Source organism: Ammodytes marinus (assembly GCF_949987685.1).
Source record: "Ammodytes marinus genome assembly, chromosome: 15".
In the NCBI taxonomy this organism is placed as follows: Eukaryota; Metazoa; Chordata; class Actinopteri; order Uranoscopiformes; family Ammodytidae; genus Ammodytes; species Ammodytes marinus.
The window spans coordinates 20,558,393-20,575,391 of NC_137219.1; the positions used below are offsets into that span (position 1 = coordinate 20,558,393).

General features: G+C 41.3%; 1 protein-coding gene across 1 annotated transcript in view; it reads right to left on the minus strand.

The window, feature by feature from the left end:
• Nucleotides 1-5,060: 5,060 nt before the first annotated feature.
• Nucleotides 5,061-16,999, minus strand: part of lrfn5a (leucine rich repeat and fibronectin type III domain containing 5a) — a gene marked incomplete at its 3' end in the record, with an annotated part of 73,880 nt that continues 61,941 nt past the window's right edge. The window contains exons 8-9 of the mRNA XM_080041808.1: nt 9,419-9,692; nt 5,061-5,984 (exon numbers count right to left, since the gene is read on the minus strand). Of these exons, the coding sequence (XP_079897934.1) occupies nt 5,061-5,984; nt 9,419-9,692 (1,198 nt within the window). The remainder of the gene's footprint in view (nt 5,985-9,418; nt 9,693-16,999) is intronic.

The following is a 16,999-nucleotide window of genomic DNA, read 5'->3' on the forward strand; positions in this document are numbered from 1 at the left end:
GACAAAGTTTTATTTATCTTTTAGGTGAAGTTGACAGCCTGCACGCACATTTATATGTCCACGGCACTCCCGAGAGGGAAGGTACCTCGGCCCTCGGCTGTGTGACTTGGCCGGGCCGGGCCGAGTCACACAGCCGAGGGTCCATAAAAAAAAAAAAAAAAAAAAAAAAAAAAAGATTTTTAATTTTTTTTTTTTTTTTGGACCCGGCCCGGCCCAAAATGCCTGCCGGCCCACCGGGACGATGCCCGGTATGCCAGATGGCCAGTCCACCCCTGGCTGGGCCTATAGCCTATAGGTTCAAACTGTATTAATTAAATTCCTACTTCATTTTGTTCACCTTGATCATACGTTGGCAGAGTCTTTTATTAGGTGAAACGCAGTGTAAATGTCACACGTTATTATTTAAGCTCCCGCAACACTGACTGTCAATCATCTCCACTAAAGCCGCGGCTAAATCCGCTTAATATAAAATGATAATTGAGAGAAACAGAGAGATAGACGGAGGGAGGGAGGGTTGAGAGAGCGAGTAGGGGGGTTGAAAGGGAGAGGAAAATGAGAAAGAAGGATAGAGGGAGGGATATTCTCCGGGAAAAGCTGCTTATACCATTAAGCATTTACAGCTTCAGAAAAGGCACTGGAAGGTCAGTCAATGAAGGCAGTGTGAAGCGACAGGACATTTTCTTACTGACACTCTTTTTTTTAAAAGCGGGGAGGATTGCACACAGAGCGGCTGTACAAGCACAAGGCCTTTCAGCACAAAATGAAAGCAGGAGAATACTGTTTCCCCTCTCTCACCTTCTCCTGTGACACTCGGCGGCTCGTGTTCCTGTTGAAATATTTACCCGATGTCTACTGCCGTCATCAGCTATTGAAATTTAAAACCCGACTGTGATCCGAGTCGGTGCAGCCGCGGATGGGGGGGGGTAAAATAGCCTTTTATCCCTTAACAGAGTTTGATACCGCGACTCACTCTCTTTAATTAAATAACTTTGTCCTGATGTGACGCGCGTCACTTTCATTGACTTTATCACCAATACTTTTATTTCTAACTCCTCCGCAGCGTAAACACTCACTACTCCAATCGGCTCGCAGAGGTTCGCTAATGATTCACCGTCGACTCAAGTTTACTTCATTAAAACAGCGGTGTCTCATAATTGCGGTGAGAGCGTCCATTCGCAATTGCCTGTCAGAACTGTTTGGCGTCAAAGCAATTTCCAGTCGTTTAATTGCAAGGTGGATCAATTGCCGAAGTTGATGTTAAGCGATGGTGACTTCCCCCATACTGGCAGTGCGCCCCCCAGGTTGCTTCGTTACTGTGTGCGTCCAATGAGAGCAGACTGTGTGCTGGTTATTATATGACCGTGTGTCGGAAACAGGCCATGTTGAAGGCAGATGTTTGACACTTACCTGGTACTTTGTGTATTACCTTGACATGATAAGGAACTATATGAGTACTGGTTGATTCAAATACATCTGTGTGCGTTTGGCAATCTGGTAAACTCAGTTTCGGCTCTGGAGCAGACTTGACAATCAGACCCATCTAGATCCCCTTGAAAAAGTGGGCCACGTTCCAATGGGAAAACAGACCAACCACAGTCAGTTGTGGAAGTACTAGTACTAATAAATCCATCTTCCAATGAGGGGAACTGTCAAGGTCAAGATCTACACAAGAAATATAATACAATAAATAATTAAATGTCGGAAATCATTTGGAAACCATGGTAACACGTATGCATGATGAGTAACTGAGGTTTTCCCTGACCAAAATGTGCCATGCTTGTGTCCTTCACTGTGTATCTAGGCAGTCTTCCAATAGAATCTGAGTGTGTCATTATTGCACCATAATATTTTGGGCTCCAAATGCCTCTTACTTAACCCGTCCAGCATTAATTATGGTGTATGTGGTCCAGCCCCTGTCCCAACTAATGATGATCATGATCATTTTTTCCCGACCACCAGGGAAGATACATGAACGCATTAGGTTGAGTAAAGTGCTTTCTCCACATGACTCCATAGAGTGCTGATAATGCAGTGTGACAGTCGCCATAGCGAATGAGTGACCTGTCACTCCACGTAATGTCATGTTTACACCCCTTTTTTATTTTTATATACGACCGATACATCAGTGTCACAGAGCAGAGCCCAAAGGCATATGTGTATGATGTCATTGGCTGCCTGTTTATGACGTCTGTATGTTCACATTTGACTGAGTTATGACTGAGAAGACACACAATGTGTTCACTTTTCAGAGTCAGAGCATCAATATAAAATACAAGTAAGCTAATACATGGTGATGTATTGCTATGGATTAATATATACAGTGGTTCGGAATTAGCCCCACCTTGAACAGATGCAACATTACACTGTGTACAGTGTGATTACATGTGTGATATCTAGTATATACAAATCAGAAATGGGTCATTCTGCATGAGTATGAATACTGTATGCTTTGGGTACTTCAAGCATATTCCGATGATAATACAAATCTATTTTGTGTAAGTTTTGAATGGAGCTTTTTATTTGTAAGAGGGGATCTGCACACTTGGGTATTGCGTCTTTGAATTAAGAAGATGTTCCTTTTTGACTGGCTCCCTAGCCAGTTGCCTATTGTTTAGGTTGAGGTTTTTGTTATTTTCTATGAATTTCCATTTACAACAGTATGTTTGATTTAAATTGAGTGAGTGAGCAGAGGCTCTTGTGTTCAGTGAGTGCTGGTTACTTATAGAGTTGTGTAAGTGAGTGAGAGCGTACAAAGAGCTCTCATATCCAGCTTCTATTCCACTTGTTTTCTCAAAGCGCGTTCTATTCATTTGTGTTTTTCTATTCCTCTTCTGGACATTAACGGTAATGAATATCTGTATCACTTTAACACAGCTTAAACTATGATTACTTTTATTACCACTCAACAGCAACATATCCCAATAGTCTTAGTCATTGGCACACTGTCAAGGCCTAATGGGAGCACTCTTTCAGAATTGTCACGCTCTCATGAATGAATTTGCAGTCGGGGAAAAGTGTGAGATTGGGAATTGAGACATTGCTCTCAGTTAATCAGCAGATGGTTTGTCAGAGTGTGTGTGTGTGTGTCTTACATTTTTGAGCTTAATATTGTTTTATTAAATTGATGAAAGATGAATAAATAGGGGAAACTCAAGTTGAACACACGTCTGTTCTGATATGGAGTGATAAATTAGTTTTTCTTTCGTCAAAGGAAATTATTCAATGATTGGAACAGCAAACACTGATGCCGGATGAAAAGTGTTTGTATCCCATTATAAATATTGTCTGCCTAGGTTGAATCAATTTCAGAAAATTGAAGTAAAATGATGCTGTTGCAGTTCCAGAGGTAAATTGTGTGGGACAGAGGATGAACTTTTCAACATTAGTATACATAAAGAAGACGTTTTCACATTCCCAGCTTTTCCTTTTATCCCTTTTTTATTTTACACAACATAACAACACAGTACATGTTGTCTTTTCTGTACAGAAGCTCTTTCCGGGGAGCTCGTGACCGACACAGGCTGCAGTATACCAATGTCAGTGAAAAGCTCACTGGCTATTAAGGTTCTTTTTTTTTATTATTATAATTTTTTTTGTTCTTCACTTTAAAAAATATCAATTTCATAAGAGGTCCGTTAAAGTCTTCATCTGTTTGTAGTCGTTTTATTTTCTCTTTTTTTTCAGTTTTTGTCTGTCGTCTACATGTCAAGAAAACAACGTCTGTGCTCCTCAGTAGGTAAGAAAGGCTATGTGTGAAATCTCTCTCTCTCTTCCTTTGTCTGTTCCCTCCATCCTGATCCCTGGTCCAGTTGAGCTGTGTGGAGTCCTGAATCCCGTTAATTCATCTTTTAGAGGGTCTGTTAGTGCAAAAGAAAGCACCGACTGCTTTCCTCTTGCCACGGCACGGACACCCACTCCCTGTGGGCGTGAAAACTGTGTGCTTCTCAGTTCTAGCATTGTTTTTTTCATCCCTCTTTTTTTTCTTTCTCCTGTAATAATTCCCTTCTCGTGGTATTTTCACATACAGGTGAGTGTGAATCGGGGGAATGACGTGGCGAGCCCAATGTCTGCTTTTGCTTTTTGTGCTATAAAGTGGAACCGACGACACAACTCCAGGACGCTACGAGACAAGGGGAGGGGCGAGATGTCCAAACTGTCAAGAGTGAAAAAAGCTGTAAACTGAATACAAAGAGTTGTGGAGGAAAAGATATGAAAATTATTTTAAAAAATAAAATAACACAGTACAAAATAAAAACAGGCTGAAAAAGAAAAAAAAAGGTCACACTCTCACCCTGAAACGCACACTCGTCAACTCACACTTCTATAAACGAAGGGTTCAATGTGAACACACACACTGAAAACACACACCACACACAAACACTGTTTCGTATGTCACAAACACACCTTAGCCTTTACTCACACACCTCTAAACAAAAAAACAGACACACACACACACACACACACAAAAACATACATAATCTCAGACACACACACACACACACACTGTAAACAAAGAAAAGAAAGGGGAACTCAGAATTTCAAGGCACTTGTCTGCAGTATATCTTTGAGTTGAGGCAACTAAAACTCTTAAGTTTTAAGGAAAACTGCCAACATTTGAGTCAACTTAATATTTTTTTTGAGATACCTAATTATTCTCTTTAATACGGATAAACAAAACCAAATTGCTTAACATTTCGATTCAAACATGAAATAGTGTTAAAACTGTCTGAAAAAACTTTATTAACAACAATAGGTTGGCACAACTTTTACTTTTTGGAAGTCTTAGTATGTAGAACTCCAAACGTGTTGCATTACTTATGAATGATGATGAAAATATCTCAACAAAAGAAAATGAGTTGGCTCAAATGTCAGCAGTTTAACTTAAAACTTGATGCATTTAAGTCGGCCTGAAAACTCTAACATCTAGTGAAGACAGTTGCCTTGAAACTGTGAGCTTTTCAACGTTTTCATTTCTCCAGTGCCGTCATACAAAAGATAAACAACGATGAATCGACCAAAGTTTATTGGGGATGGTTGCGTTTTTTTGTTGTTGCTGCGGCTCAAACTGTGCTCTCTAAGATCCAGTCTGAATCGCAGCGGCCTTTGTCTGAGTCTCCGTCCCCCCCATCTTTGGGGAGCAGCATCCCGCTCATTGATTGGCTCCTTTTGTTCCGCAGTGCACGCCCTAGCTTAGGCCCCGCCCCCTCCACCTGATAGGCCCCTGTGTGAGTCTTTAAGCCGCCTCTCCCTCCCTCACTGAGCGAGTACCTCCTCCTGGCCCGGCTCCTCCCCCCATGCTCTGCGGGGAGAGTCCGGTACTTGGCAGAGGAGGCGGAGTTTGAGTTGCCGGGGCGAGGGGCGCGGCGCAGGATGGGCGTCTCTCTGAACCGGCTGGAGGGGGCGGGACTTGGAGTAGTAGTGGCCAATGAAATGCTGCAGAACGGGGACGGGGCATACGGAGGCGGGGTTTGGTTGAGCGAGGTGGAGTTGTTGCGGTTGGTGTTGAGGTTCTCCAGAGGGGTGTTTGAGGGGAGGAGAGCGGAGGTGGGAGTGGAGGAAGAGGAGCGAGGGGAGGGGAGATTTTCAGGAGTAGCCGAGGCTCCGTTGGAGGCAGGTTTACCCGGAGCTGGCTTCCGCTTGGGCTTGGGGAGTGTACCGGTGGAGGTGTTAGTGGTGGGTGAGGAGATGCCAGCCTCGCCAGCTTTCTCAGCCGTGGGGCTCCGTGCTGTCCAGGGTTGGCTGAGGACCGAAGTTGCCGTGGAGCAGTCGGGCAGGGAGGAGTCAGATGATTGGGTCACGGTATCCTTAGCCCCTCCCCCTCCTCGTCTCTTGGAGCCTCCAGACAGGTCATCCAATCCGATGGAGCCATGTTTGGAGGCGCTGGGAGTCACAGTGCAGCCCTGAGACTGCTGCCCGTTGGTCTGTGAGTGGACGTTGGTCATCGACATGGACACGCCTTTACCGCCCTCGCCGTGGTTACACACCTGAGGGAAAAGACAGAGGGAAGACATTAAGGGGTTGATTATTTTCAGACTATAATGATGCATGATTGCATATCAAATCTAAATTTTTAATTTTTTTTATTTTTTATTTAACTTTTATTTATCCTCGAGAGACCAATTGAGGGGTGACCCTAATTTTCAATGACGTCGAGTTCAAACAAATTCAAAGGAAAAACAACAATACATAAACAATATTCAACGCAAATACATCAAATACACAACAATAGGTGAAGAGAAAAACAATTGAAACATTTACACAGTGGTGAAGATTAAGTGGCAGCAATTAAAATTAAATGGGTGAAAGTACAATATAGCCTAATTAAAACAGTTACAGGTAGAGTTTGGCAGATTTAAGATAGTTTGTTTAAATTGGTTAAAGGATATGAAGTTATTTAGTTTAATTTGTTGCTGTAAATTGTTCCAGGAGTCAGGGGCACTGAAGCTAAAAGCTGTCTTTCCCAGCTCAGACCGGGCGTGTGGGACATAAAGCATAAGCATGTCAGTGGAGCGGGTCTGATAAAGCCCATCTGAGATTTGCAGCATTTCTGTTAAATAACGAGGAAGCTTCCCGGTCAAGGCTTTGTAAATAAAAACATGCCAATGTGCGTCACGTCTCTCTTTAAGGGAGGACCGCCCAACCTTTTCATATAAAAGACAATGGTGTGTGTCATAAGCATCTCCTGTGATGAACCTTAAAGCAGAGTGAAAAACAGAGTCCAAGAGTTTAAGACATGAATGTGATGCATGCCGGTAAACCACATCACCATAATCAAGGACAGACATGAAAACTGCATCAATAATCCTTTTCCTACTAAATAAAGGGAAGGTGGTTTTGTTCCTATAAAAATAGCCAATTTTTTGTCGTAGTCGACAAACAAGATTTTTTATATGAAAATTAAAAGTGAGTTTATCATCTAACCAGATGCCAAGATATTTGTACTCTGTGACTCTTTCAATTAAAAATCCATTATTTGTAAAAATATTAAAATCATTCAAATTTGTAGTTCTTGCTCTGGAGAAACACATATATTTGGTTTTGTCTGAACCAGCCTGAGGTCCACTAGACAGTCCTGCAGGGTGTTAAAAGAGCTTTGTAGGTTCTGAATAGATTGGTGCACCGAATCGGAAATGCAATACAGTACTGTGTCGTCAGCGTATAGATGGGCGTGACAGTTTTTTAGCGATGAAACAATGTTATTTATATAAATTGTGAAAAGAACTGGACCTAAAATTGAGCCCTGTGGGACACCATTTGTAACAGTTAAAAACTCAGATTGGTATCTTCCGAGTTTAATTGACTGCTGTCTATCAGAGAGATAATCCCTAAACCAGCTACATGCAGAATGATCAAAGCCAATGTCATGCAGCCTCTGTAAAAGCAAATGGTGGTCAACAGTATCAAAGGCCTTTGAAAGATCAATAAAAAGTGCTGCACAGTGCTTTTTCTTGTCTAATGCTGTAACAATGTTGTCTACAACCAAAGTCACAGCAGAGACAGTACTGTGGCCTGCCCTAAAACCAGATTGGTACGGGCTCAAAATGGAAGCATTAGTTAGAAATGTTTTTAACTGATTATTAATAAGTGATTCTAGAATTTTTGCCAGGCATGGGAGTTTGGAAATTGGCCTGTAGTTATTAAGATTATTTTTGTCACCACCTTTATGTAAAGGAATTACGTGAGCTTTTTTCCAAATTTTAGGAACTATTCCAGAGGAGATGGAAAGATTAAAAATATGAGTTATTTGTTTTGATATTATATGTGTCGAAAGCTTGATTGAAAACGAGCCCAAATTGTCCTCTCCCATGTACTTCTTGGGGTTGATGGCGAGGAGCGCATCTACAACAACACTTGTGGGAAGAAGATCAAGGCTGAAAATAGGAGTTTGAGATACAGGCGGTACGTTACTACTGGTTGTAGAAGGTGTACATCCTCCATTCTGAAAGAGTTGACAAGCAGCTACAAAATGTTTATTAAAAGCTAAGCCAATCTCTTTTTGATCATTGAGAGTGTGACCATTTAATTTGATCTGAGTGGGAACTGTGCTAGAATTGTTTTTATTATAGTTCACAGCTTTCCAAAATAGTGCAGGGTTAGAGTAGCAGTCGGAGATTAATTCAAGGTAATATTCGTATTTGGCTTTCCTGACCATGGCTGTGCACTTATTCCTAAATTGTCTAACAATAGTCCAATTGGTATTATCTCCAGAGCGTCTAGCTAGAGACCATGCTTTATTTCTTTCTGAAAATAAATCAGACAGTTCACTTGTAAACCAGGGGTTTGCAACCATATTAATGAGGTCCTTATTTCTGTTGAGTTTGAAGAATTACCCATTAGGTGAATTCCAAACATGAAAAATAACCAACAAGAGAATCTCGTGAAATATATACAATAAAAGGATTACACCCAAGAGGAACATATACTTTAAACTGGAAAAAATAAAAAAGCCAGTGCACTGCATGTAGTAAAAATTTGTGGTAAAAATATTATGACATCAAGGACAAAATACCACTATGTGAATACAGACCGCACGCTTGAGACATGAGGGACCTGCTTGAATTCATTTATTTTTAGCAAAGCCTTTCACACATGGCTTCATCAGGCTGGTACTATGAAAGGGAAGTCTGAGGTCTATAAGTGTGGTGTCCTATTAACACCATAGCCTTCCGTTTCCTAGTATGAGCCTGATGAAGACATGTGTGAAATGTGTTGCTAAAAATGAAATCCTGCAAGACCCTGATGTCTCCAGCGTGCAGTATGTAGCCACATATTATGTGGTACTTTTCCTTTAATCTTGTCAGTTCAGATCCTTTTAGCCTGCATTCTGCAACGTGAACATGTTTACAGGCAGGGTATTTGGGTCAGTATCATGACATATGATAACTTCGATTCTGTAATGTTAATTGCTTGTTTATTACATTGTCAAGCAATGTAATCAGGGACAGTACAGTATAGATTTATACTTTTCATGTAAATATAAATAATGTATTTAACCCAGAGCTCTAGTTCCAAACACATTTAAGTAAAAAAACAAACAAAAAATAAACAAAAAACAAACACACATTATTCACACACTTTTAATACATTCTAAATTCCACAACAGTTAGGTTTTAAAAAGACATACTCAATATTAACTTAATATCTCTCGCTTTTAACATACACGTTTTTTAATACTTTTTATAATTGACATTTTTTTATGATTTATTTTCTTTTTCAGGCAGCAATAGACTTCCGTAGTTAAGATCATCCTGAATTGGATCTGGTTGGTTGCTGTAATAAAAAATTACGATGATGAGTTTGTCAAATGACACCTGGTAGAGCATGAGGCCTTCCCACATAATGAAAAGCTCTCTCGTCTCATTTTCTCTCCCCTCTCTCCTCTCAGAGTGGATTAAGTGAGACGGACACACATACCCACCTTGTAGCGTATCATTAGGATGATGATGAAAACCAGCACGGAGGCCACGATGATCCCTCCGATGATGATGATCATGGTCCCGCCCAGGAACTGAGACTGCATGAAGTGACACCTCATGTACTCTGACTCTGTGCTGAACTGCACACAGCCCACCACGCGCGTCGCCGTCAGCGAGGTGATGACGTCATCATAGATGGCCAGCACGCACAGGTCGTACTGGGTCCCCGCCGCCAGGTTGTTCACCAGGAAGTTCTTGCTGGAAGGAGGGATCATCCTGGAGGGAAAGAGGAAGAGGGAGAATACCGATGTTTAATCTACGAGAGAATTAACAGACCAAACTAATTTAGCACTGCCTTCACCTGTGATAAGCACACCCTCAGATACCCCTGAATCTAACCAGCAGATTGAGTTTTTTTGGAGGCAGGGCTTAATGCGACAGGCCCTAACACGGAGTGGTTCGGATATAAGATGAAAAGAGGAAATTCAGCAAAGACACTGTGAGAAATATAAAAGTTTTTTGGACAAGTCACCATGAAAACAGCTTCTAATAGAAAACCACATTACTATTTTTAACTTGGAAATTAGCATAATATGTGAACTTTAACTAGCCAATATGTTGGATGTCCTACTGGAACAACCATGTCATGTGTATGTCACAGCTATTGTGGGCTTACTCTGACCATTTAATCCATACAATCTTGCTGCTGTTCGGGTAGTGATCAGTAGGTGTTTATCATGTGACAATAGTAAACATACAGTATGTGTTATTTCTGTACAACCTGCATAATAATTGCACCATGTGCTTTGTTTATAACACCATCATCCAGAGATGGAAGAAGACTCCTACATATATTGTCGAATGTAGAAATCAAAAAAAAGTGTAAATACAATTCTCAACAGGGAAAAAGGAGCTTGAGATTCATTAGGAAACCAATGCACTCAGCTGCACTGTGTATAGCCGGCTGCTGAATCCTCAACAATAAAAACAACCCCAAAAGTCATCAGCAGGACAATGATGTATTATTGCACTGGGTTGGGGCAGATGCCTTTCCTCAGAGTGCAAACTGACCGATCAAAATCAAATCAAAAATCTTTGTTCAGGTTTAAAACATACGAGAGAAACTGTTTTAATCTCACAGTAAATCAATTCCGCCGTATTCTCCTAGACAAACACAACAGGCACTTTGCCGCTTTGAGTTGAAGTCAGTAATTCTTCACCCGACACTTGACACACTGACAAGAGGATTTGCACATTTGTCCCTCGGTTTTGCCTTAAAGGGGCTTGTCAGCTTTTCCTGAATTCTCTCATTAAAATGCTAATGGAATCCCTCATTAAAGACCAAAGAGTTCAGCTAGTTCACAGCTCGCGGCCTCGTGTGCACCGTGAGGAGCAAAGGGCCTGTTCTTGTGACCAGGTTTAAGCATCTGGTTTTGAGTTATAGTTAGGTGAAGGTTATGAGACATATTTCTGAGGTTTTAATGGTTAGTATTAAGAGCTAGGCGATGAATGTAGCGGCGCGGTCATTGCCCTCAGTGGAATAACAGCACAAGGCTAGTGTAAGAGTGCGAGTGTGTGTGACCATCTCTGTGACCCCCATGAATACTAATAGGATCATGTGAACACTGGCTGACCGTGAGCGTACTCCCCTTTGCTTCCCTTGATGTTTTCATTACTATGGTGGTGAACCTTGGTCCCACACCTACACACCTACACACACACACACACACACACACACACACACACACACACACACACACACACACACACACACACACACACTTACAGGGCCATTAGTTCTCCGTTGGGACACATATACTAACATTGAAGTGTGTGGGTTAATGATAGGAGTGGGTGTCACCGGCACCTAACAAGCTCAGATACAAGCAGTTACATTTGTATACGCATACATGCATAGACAGAGATTAATCCCACCTATTAATGCAGTGGCCTTGGGCTTTCTTTTGTGTGTGTGTGTGTGTGTTGGTTGTTAGTCACATTAGCCAGCAAAGCTTTAATGTCTTTGTGTTAAATGACGTGTTTGTAGTTTGGTGTTTGCGTGTTTCATCTTTTTCTTCCAGGCCTATAAACACTGTCACACTCTCAAATAGACACCGCTGTGTACTCACTTATTAAAAGGCTGCTGCATGTTTCTGGGATATGTAAACACTTATAAATATTTTACCTAGGGGGCAAAACCCCCTTTTTTTTTAAAAACAGACATGGAGCGTTGTAAAAGGTTGTTCACCAGAAATGATATGAAGGACCTTCCAGGATCCCAACCAGGGTGGACAACCTGGTCAACTAGCTGCTGGAAAGCTACAGCGGGCCGATAGTCAATCAATCAGAACCACTGTTTAAGCGAATGGGGGTGGGCTAATAGGGATTTTTTTAAATTTATAGATATCATTATGAAACTTTGCAAGTTGATTACTGACATTAAAACAACAACTTTTTGTATTATAGTATTTGCAAAAAGATTGAATAAATATGAAAAATAATCAATATCTTACTAATGTTGCATAAATTTGCATATCTGCAAAGCCCCAAAATCTAGATGTTGGACAAAAGCAGGGTCAATTTGTTTTTAAATTTTGAAAACAAAACAAGTGTCCAACTCCCTGAAGCTTTTTCTAATCACAGTTCAAATTTGATCAATAACCCATAGAAAATGAATTTTTTACACAGTTTTTTCCAAAGGAATGTCTAGCCGTTTCCTAAAATACCAGCTGGAGACTCCAAAAGGACACTTTTGGTCCATGGCACATGAAATGTAACTGTGTAAAAAATTTATTTTCTATGGGTTATTGATCAAATTTGAACTGTGATTAGGAAATGCTTCAGGCAGTTGGACACTTGTTTTGTTTTCAAAATTTAAAAACAAATTGACTTCTTCCAACATCTAGATTTTGGGGCTTTGCAGATATGCAAATTTACGCATCATTAGTAAGATATGGATGATTTTTCATATTTATTTAAACATTTTGGAAAACACTGTAATACAAAAAGTTTTTGTTTTAATGTCAGTAATCAACTGGCAAAGTTTCATAATGATATCTATAAGTTAAAAAAATTCCCCATTAGCCCATCCCCATTCACTTAAACAGTGGTTCTGATTTGCTATGTCGGCCCGCTGTATCTTTCCAGCAGCTAGTTGACCAGGTTGTCCACCCAGGTTGTGATCGTGGAAGGTCCTAGATGTCATTTTTGGTGAACAACCTTTTACAACGCTCCATGTCCATAAAATCACTTTGCCCCCTGGGTATTTAGTGGATTTACGGAACGTTGCCTGACCCTGAACGCCTAAAGCTATTTAAGTCTTTAATGATATGGACAGTATGGGAGCAAGGCGTGCACGCACTTTTATTTTTTTTTAATTTGTTTGAAATAAAGAAGGAAATATTGGTGGGTCTCAATGTCTAATAAATCAAAAACCACCTTGATTGTTATTAATTAAAATGGATCCTCTTTCAGCAGACATACAGTCATACTACAGGTGAAAAAACACATCTTTATTAAACATATACTACTGTAAAACAAGAGGCTTTGGACTTCTCCCTGCAGAAAGCAGCTGGTATCATGATGCAACACTGTATGGAACTGAAAACATACAAGTGGGTGACAAATGTAAGTGTCTGACATTCTGGCCTCACAGCAGTCAACTGGCGGCGTGGGTGATGGTGTTATGGTGGCGTGTGTTCTAAGCTTTGTGTATGTGTATACGTGTGTGTGTGTGTGTGTGTGTGTGTGTGTGTGTGTGTGTGTGTATGTATATCTGTGTGTTAGAATGTTTACACCCACTCAGTCCACCTTTAGTGCTGCAGCAGCGCCTTTGTCAGACCACTGTCAGACAGACCTGTGCTCATTATCTGAGCCTCTGTGGTTGCACTGGCTGACCTCCCTATAATATTATACTCATATCATATGATGAGACCGGCCGCAACAGAGCGGACCATGTGCTGCTGGTGGAAACGTGTTGTAACCCCAGATGGAAGTGATCTGTTACATTTACTCTTGTTACTGTAGTAGTTGTTTTGTGTACTGGTAGTTTTTTGAGTATCCGTAGAAATCTGTCATTTTATTTTACATCCACAAAAGAGTAAAAACTAAAATCCAATGAGTTAGAATGTACAAAGTGTCATAGAAAACAGATTTTTTTGTACAAGGATTATATTTATTGCAATTACAATTAGATCAGAAATTATGTGTTGTTGACTTTTGTCTCTACTGTCCCTACATTAGACACACAAAGATCAGGAAAATACAACTCTATCTGTACACTAAAAAACCTTGCCACCTTAATGTAAGAAAATGCTATCAAGTTATAAAGCTTACTATTAAGCAGATGAGCACCGATTAACAGTTTTGTTTACACCTGAACTTGTTACTGTTTAAAAAAAGAAAAGAAAAAAAGAACCCAGAGGCTTTTTTATTTTGGTTAATGAATGGGCAGTAATGCCATCCCTTGTTCCAGGCTGTGTGTGTGTATCCACAGGGATAAATGCCTTGGTCTGCTCCCTCCACCTCAGGTTCTTTTGCTTCCAAGAAACCATTAGCTACATGACTCCTCCTGGACACGGCCCAAATGAGATGGGAGGGAAGCTAACTCCATCCAAACCGGACGCTCCGGCCAGTGCAACTCACAGCTATAGCTCTCACTGTCAACATGTAAACTGAGCCCTCATCATTTATAATTCATAAACACCATAGCACAATCCAGGTATTGATAATGTGCTTGGCATATATTTCCCGCCGCGTGCTGAGTTGACAGAATGCATTTTCTTCCCCTGTTGCAAATGAGTGGATCATCATTTTGTCTTGTACGACATTCTTTCTTGAGCCACTGAGCAGCCGAGGCTCATCCAAACTGACTCATTCATTGTGGCTAATTTCTTTGTGTCTGAGCTGGATCTCGCTGCCAGTATTTGAAGCCCTACAGTGGGCAGATGATTGCCTTGGCCGAGACTATTACACTAATCTATCTACTATGCTCTGCCAAGTCCTCAGCCCAGGGCGCCTCTGTGTGTGTGTGTGTGTGTGTGTGCGTGCGTGCGTGCTTCTAGGTTTCATTATGCAAGAGAAAAATCGTCTGTGTGTATTCTCCTCCATGAGCATGTGTTTTTTTAACTTAAATGTGTCAGCAGTATATGTGTGCGTATACATTCAAGTGTGTAAGTTCCACTCCAATAATCTTCTCCTCCCACGGCCTCCTCTTCCCAGTATCTCTCACTGTATCTGGCCATCATCCAACACTCATCACTAGTACGGCGCTGCATGCTGGTAGTAAAGCCTTCACTGTCTGTGTGTGTGTGTGTGTGTGTGTGTGTGTGTGTGTGTGTGTGTGTGTGTGTGTGTGTGTGTGTGTGTGTGTGTGTGTGTGTGTGAGTGTGTGTGAGTATGCATGCGTGTTAATCAACTGCAGCTTCAACACTCACTGCAGTGGGGAGAAAGCCAGGAGGACAATGCTATCTCAGCTAACTGCTCTCATGTTTCTGACTCAAGATAAATGACAGCCTCCGTGCACAGAACAGTGAAGTGTGATAGTAGACTGTTCTATTTCAGGACGCATTCTCACTTGATTAAATATTAGACAAAGCCCTCGCGCCACACACAAGAATTATGGCAGGAGGGGGGCTCTTGCCATTAAAAGGCATTAATGGCAAGAGCTGGAGCAGTGCGATAAGCCCAGTCACTCCATGTGTGACAACAACTTTCATGTTTTTTAAATGATAGTCAGTCACTCCTCTGGGATGGCTCATCAGTAGCTGTGTGCACCTGCAAGGGGATATTGTTTTTTTCCCCATTTCATAACAGCTGTGAACGGCAGTTGTATTATATTCTGACAACTACTTTTTTGATAAAAGGGCATCCCACACACACACACACACACACACACACACACACACACACACACACACACACACACACACACACACACACACACACACACACACACACACACACACACACACACACACACACACACACACACACACACACACACACACACACACACACACACACACACACACACACACACACACACACACACACACAGATACGAAAGCTGTTCCACCTGTTAAATGTTATTGGCTCAAGTACAATAGTGCAATTATTAATGGACTCCTCCAGTATATTACCAAAACTCACTGACATGTGAAGTGTTTGAACAGAATAACAGTGTAAAGCTGCAAATCTCTGTTGCCCAAATAGGGATGGGAGCAAAATGTGGGTCACAGATAACTAAAATTAGGTTGTCCAATTATTTTGGAAAATGGTAATCATTATTGCTTCTGGCAAAAGCCTCCCATGCTACCGCAGTGCAAGCTAGTAGAAATGAAATAGCCTGAAACATCGAAAACTTTGTCAGATAATTTAACAAATCAGCATGCAAAAGCAGTTATGGTTTTTAACAAAACTTTCCTTTACACTGCAAATGTGTTCCTCACATTCTCAAGTGCTTTTATTCCCCATAGTAACAGCTTTACAAACTATTATTAATTTATTTATTTTTCAACATGATGTTTTCCCACGTTCATTTCCTCGACAATTAAACAAACCGTCTCCCGTGACAGCGCTTGACGCTGTGAGGGAACCTGAGTAAATCAAAGCAGTTAAGAATAAGCGGCTTCCGAGCACAAAGAGAAGAGGATTAATGGTAGTTCAACTCCCTGCCCTACTAACTGTTGACCTCAAAAGCTAAAGTGGCTTACACAGCAGATGGCATAATGCCATGCTAATAGGTCTGGGTCTCTCAGGCAGACAGAAAACATAGCAGGAGCTAGCTTCCTTATCTGTGTTTTACCATGCATAATGCCCCTGGTGCCACAGCTAATGGTTAACAAGCACCCACACAGCTTGTACTCGGAGGTGGAACAGGGATTTTGAGCCCGGGCCAGGTGGGCTTTGCTAACGCCTCCCCATCCATTTGTATTCATTAAACTCTGCTCAGGGTCGCACTCAGGGAGAACAGTCACCGAAAAAAGTACATTTTATCCACCTAGCTGTCTAACAATGGTTCCACAGTGTTATTTATGGTAATAGTAGCAAGGAAGTGGAGCATTTCCACACTATTGGTAAGAGCTCACTCAGACGATTAGGATAATATTTTGCACACCAATTAAAGTCATGATATTACAGTTCCCAAAAAAAAGGCCATTTATCTAGAAGCGATAATAAGCCCCATTCTTTTGATGTGTGTTATTTGTCCCCATACACTAAATAACTGCGTAGAAAAATAGCTTAAAGGTCACATATTATGCTAAATGCACTTTTTAAATGTGTTCTAACATATCCATGGGTCCACGGTGTGCCTAGAGACACTATATTATATATTATCAAAAAAAATAACAATCTGTCCTTTTCTCACTCTACCTACCCCTTTCTGAAACCCCCACCCCTCCCCCCAATATACTCCAGTCAGAATTCTCGCCGACTATAACGTCACAGTCGCCACAGCCACATCCCCATATTTTCTTTATATGTCCATGCTTCCCCCCCACATTAGTAACCAGAAACTTCCACCGTGCAGTATTCTATAATAACTCCCCTCCCCCCATTTCTTATTGGTCCACGGCCCCGAG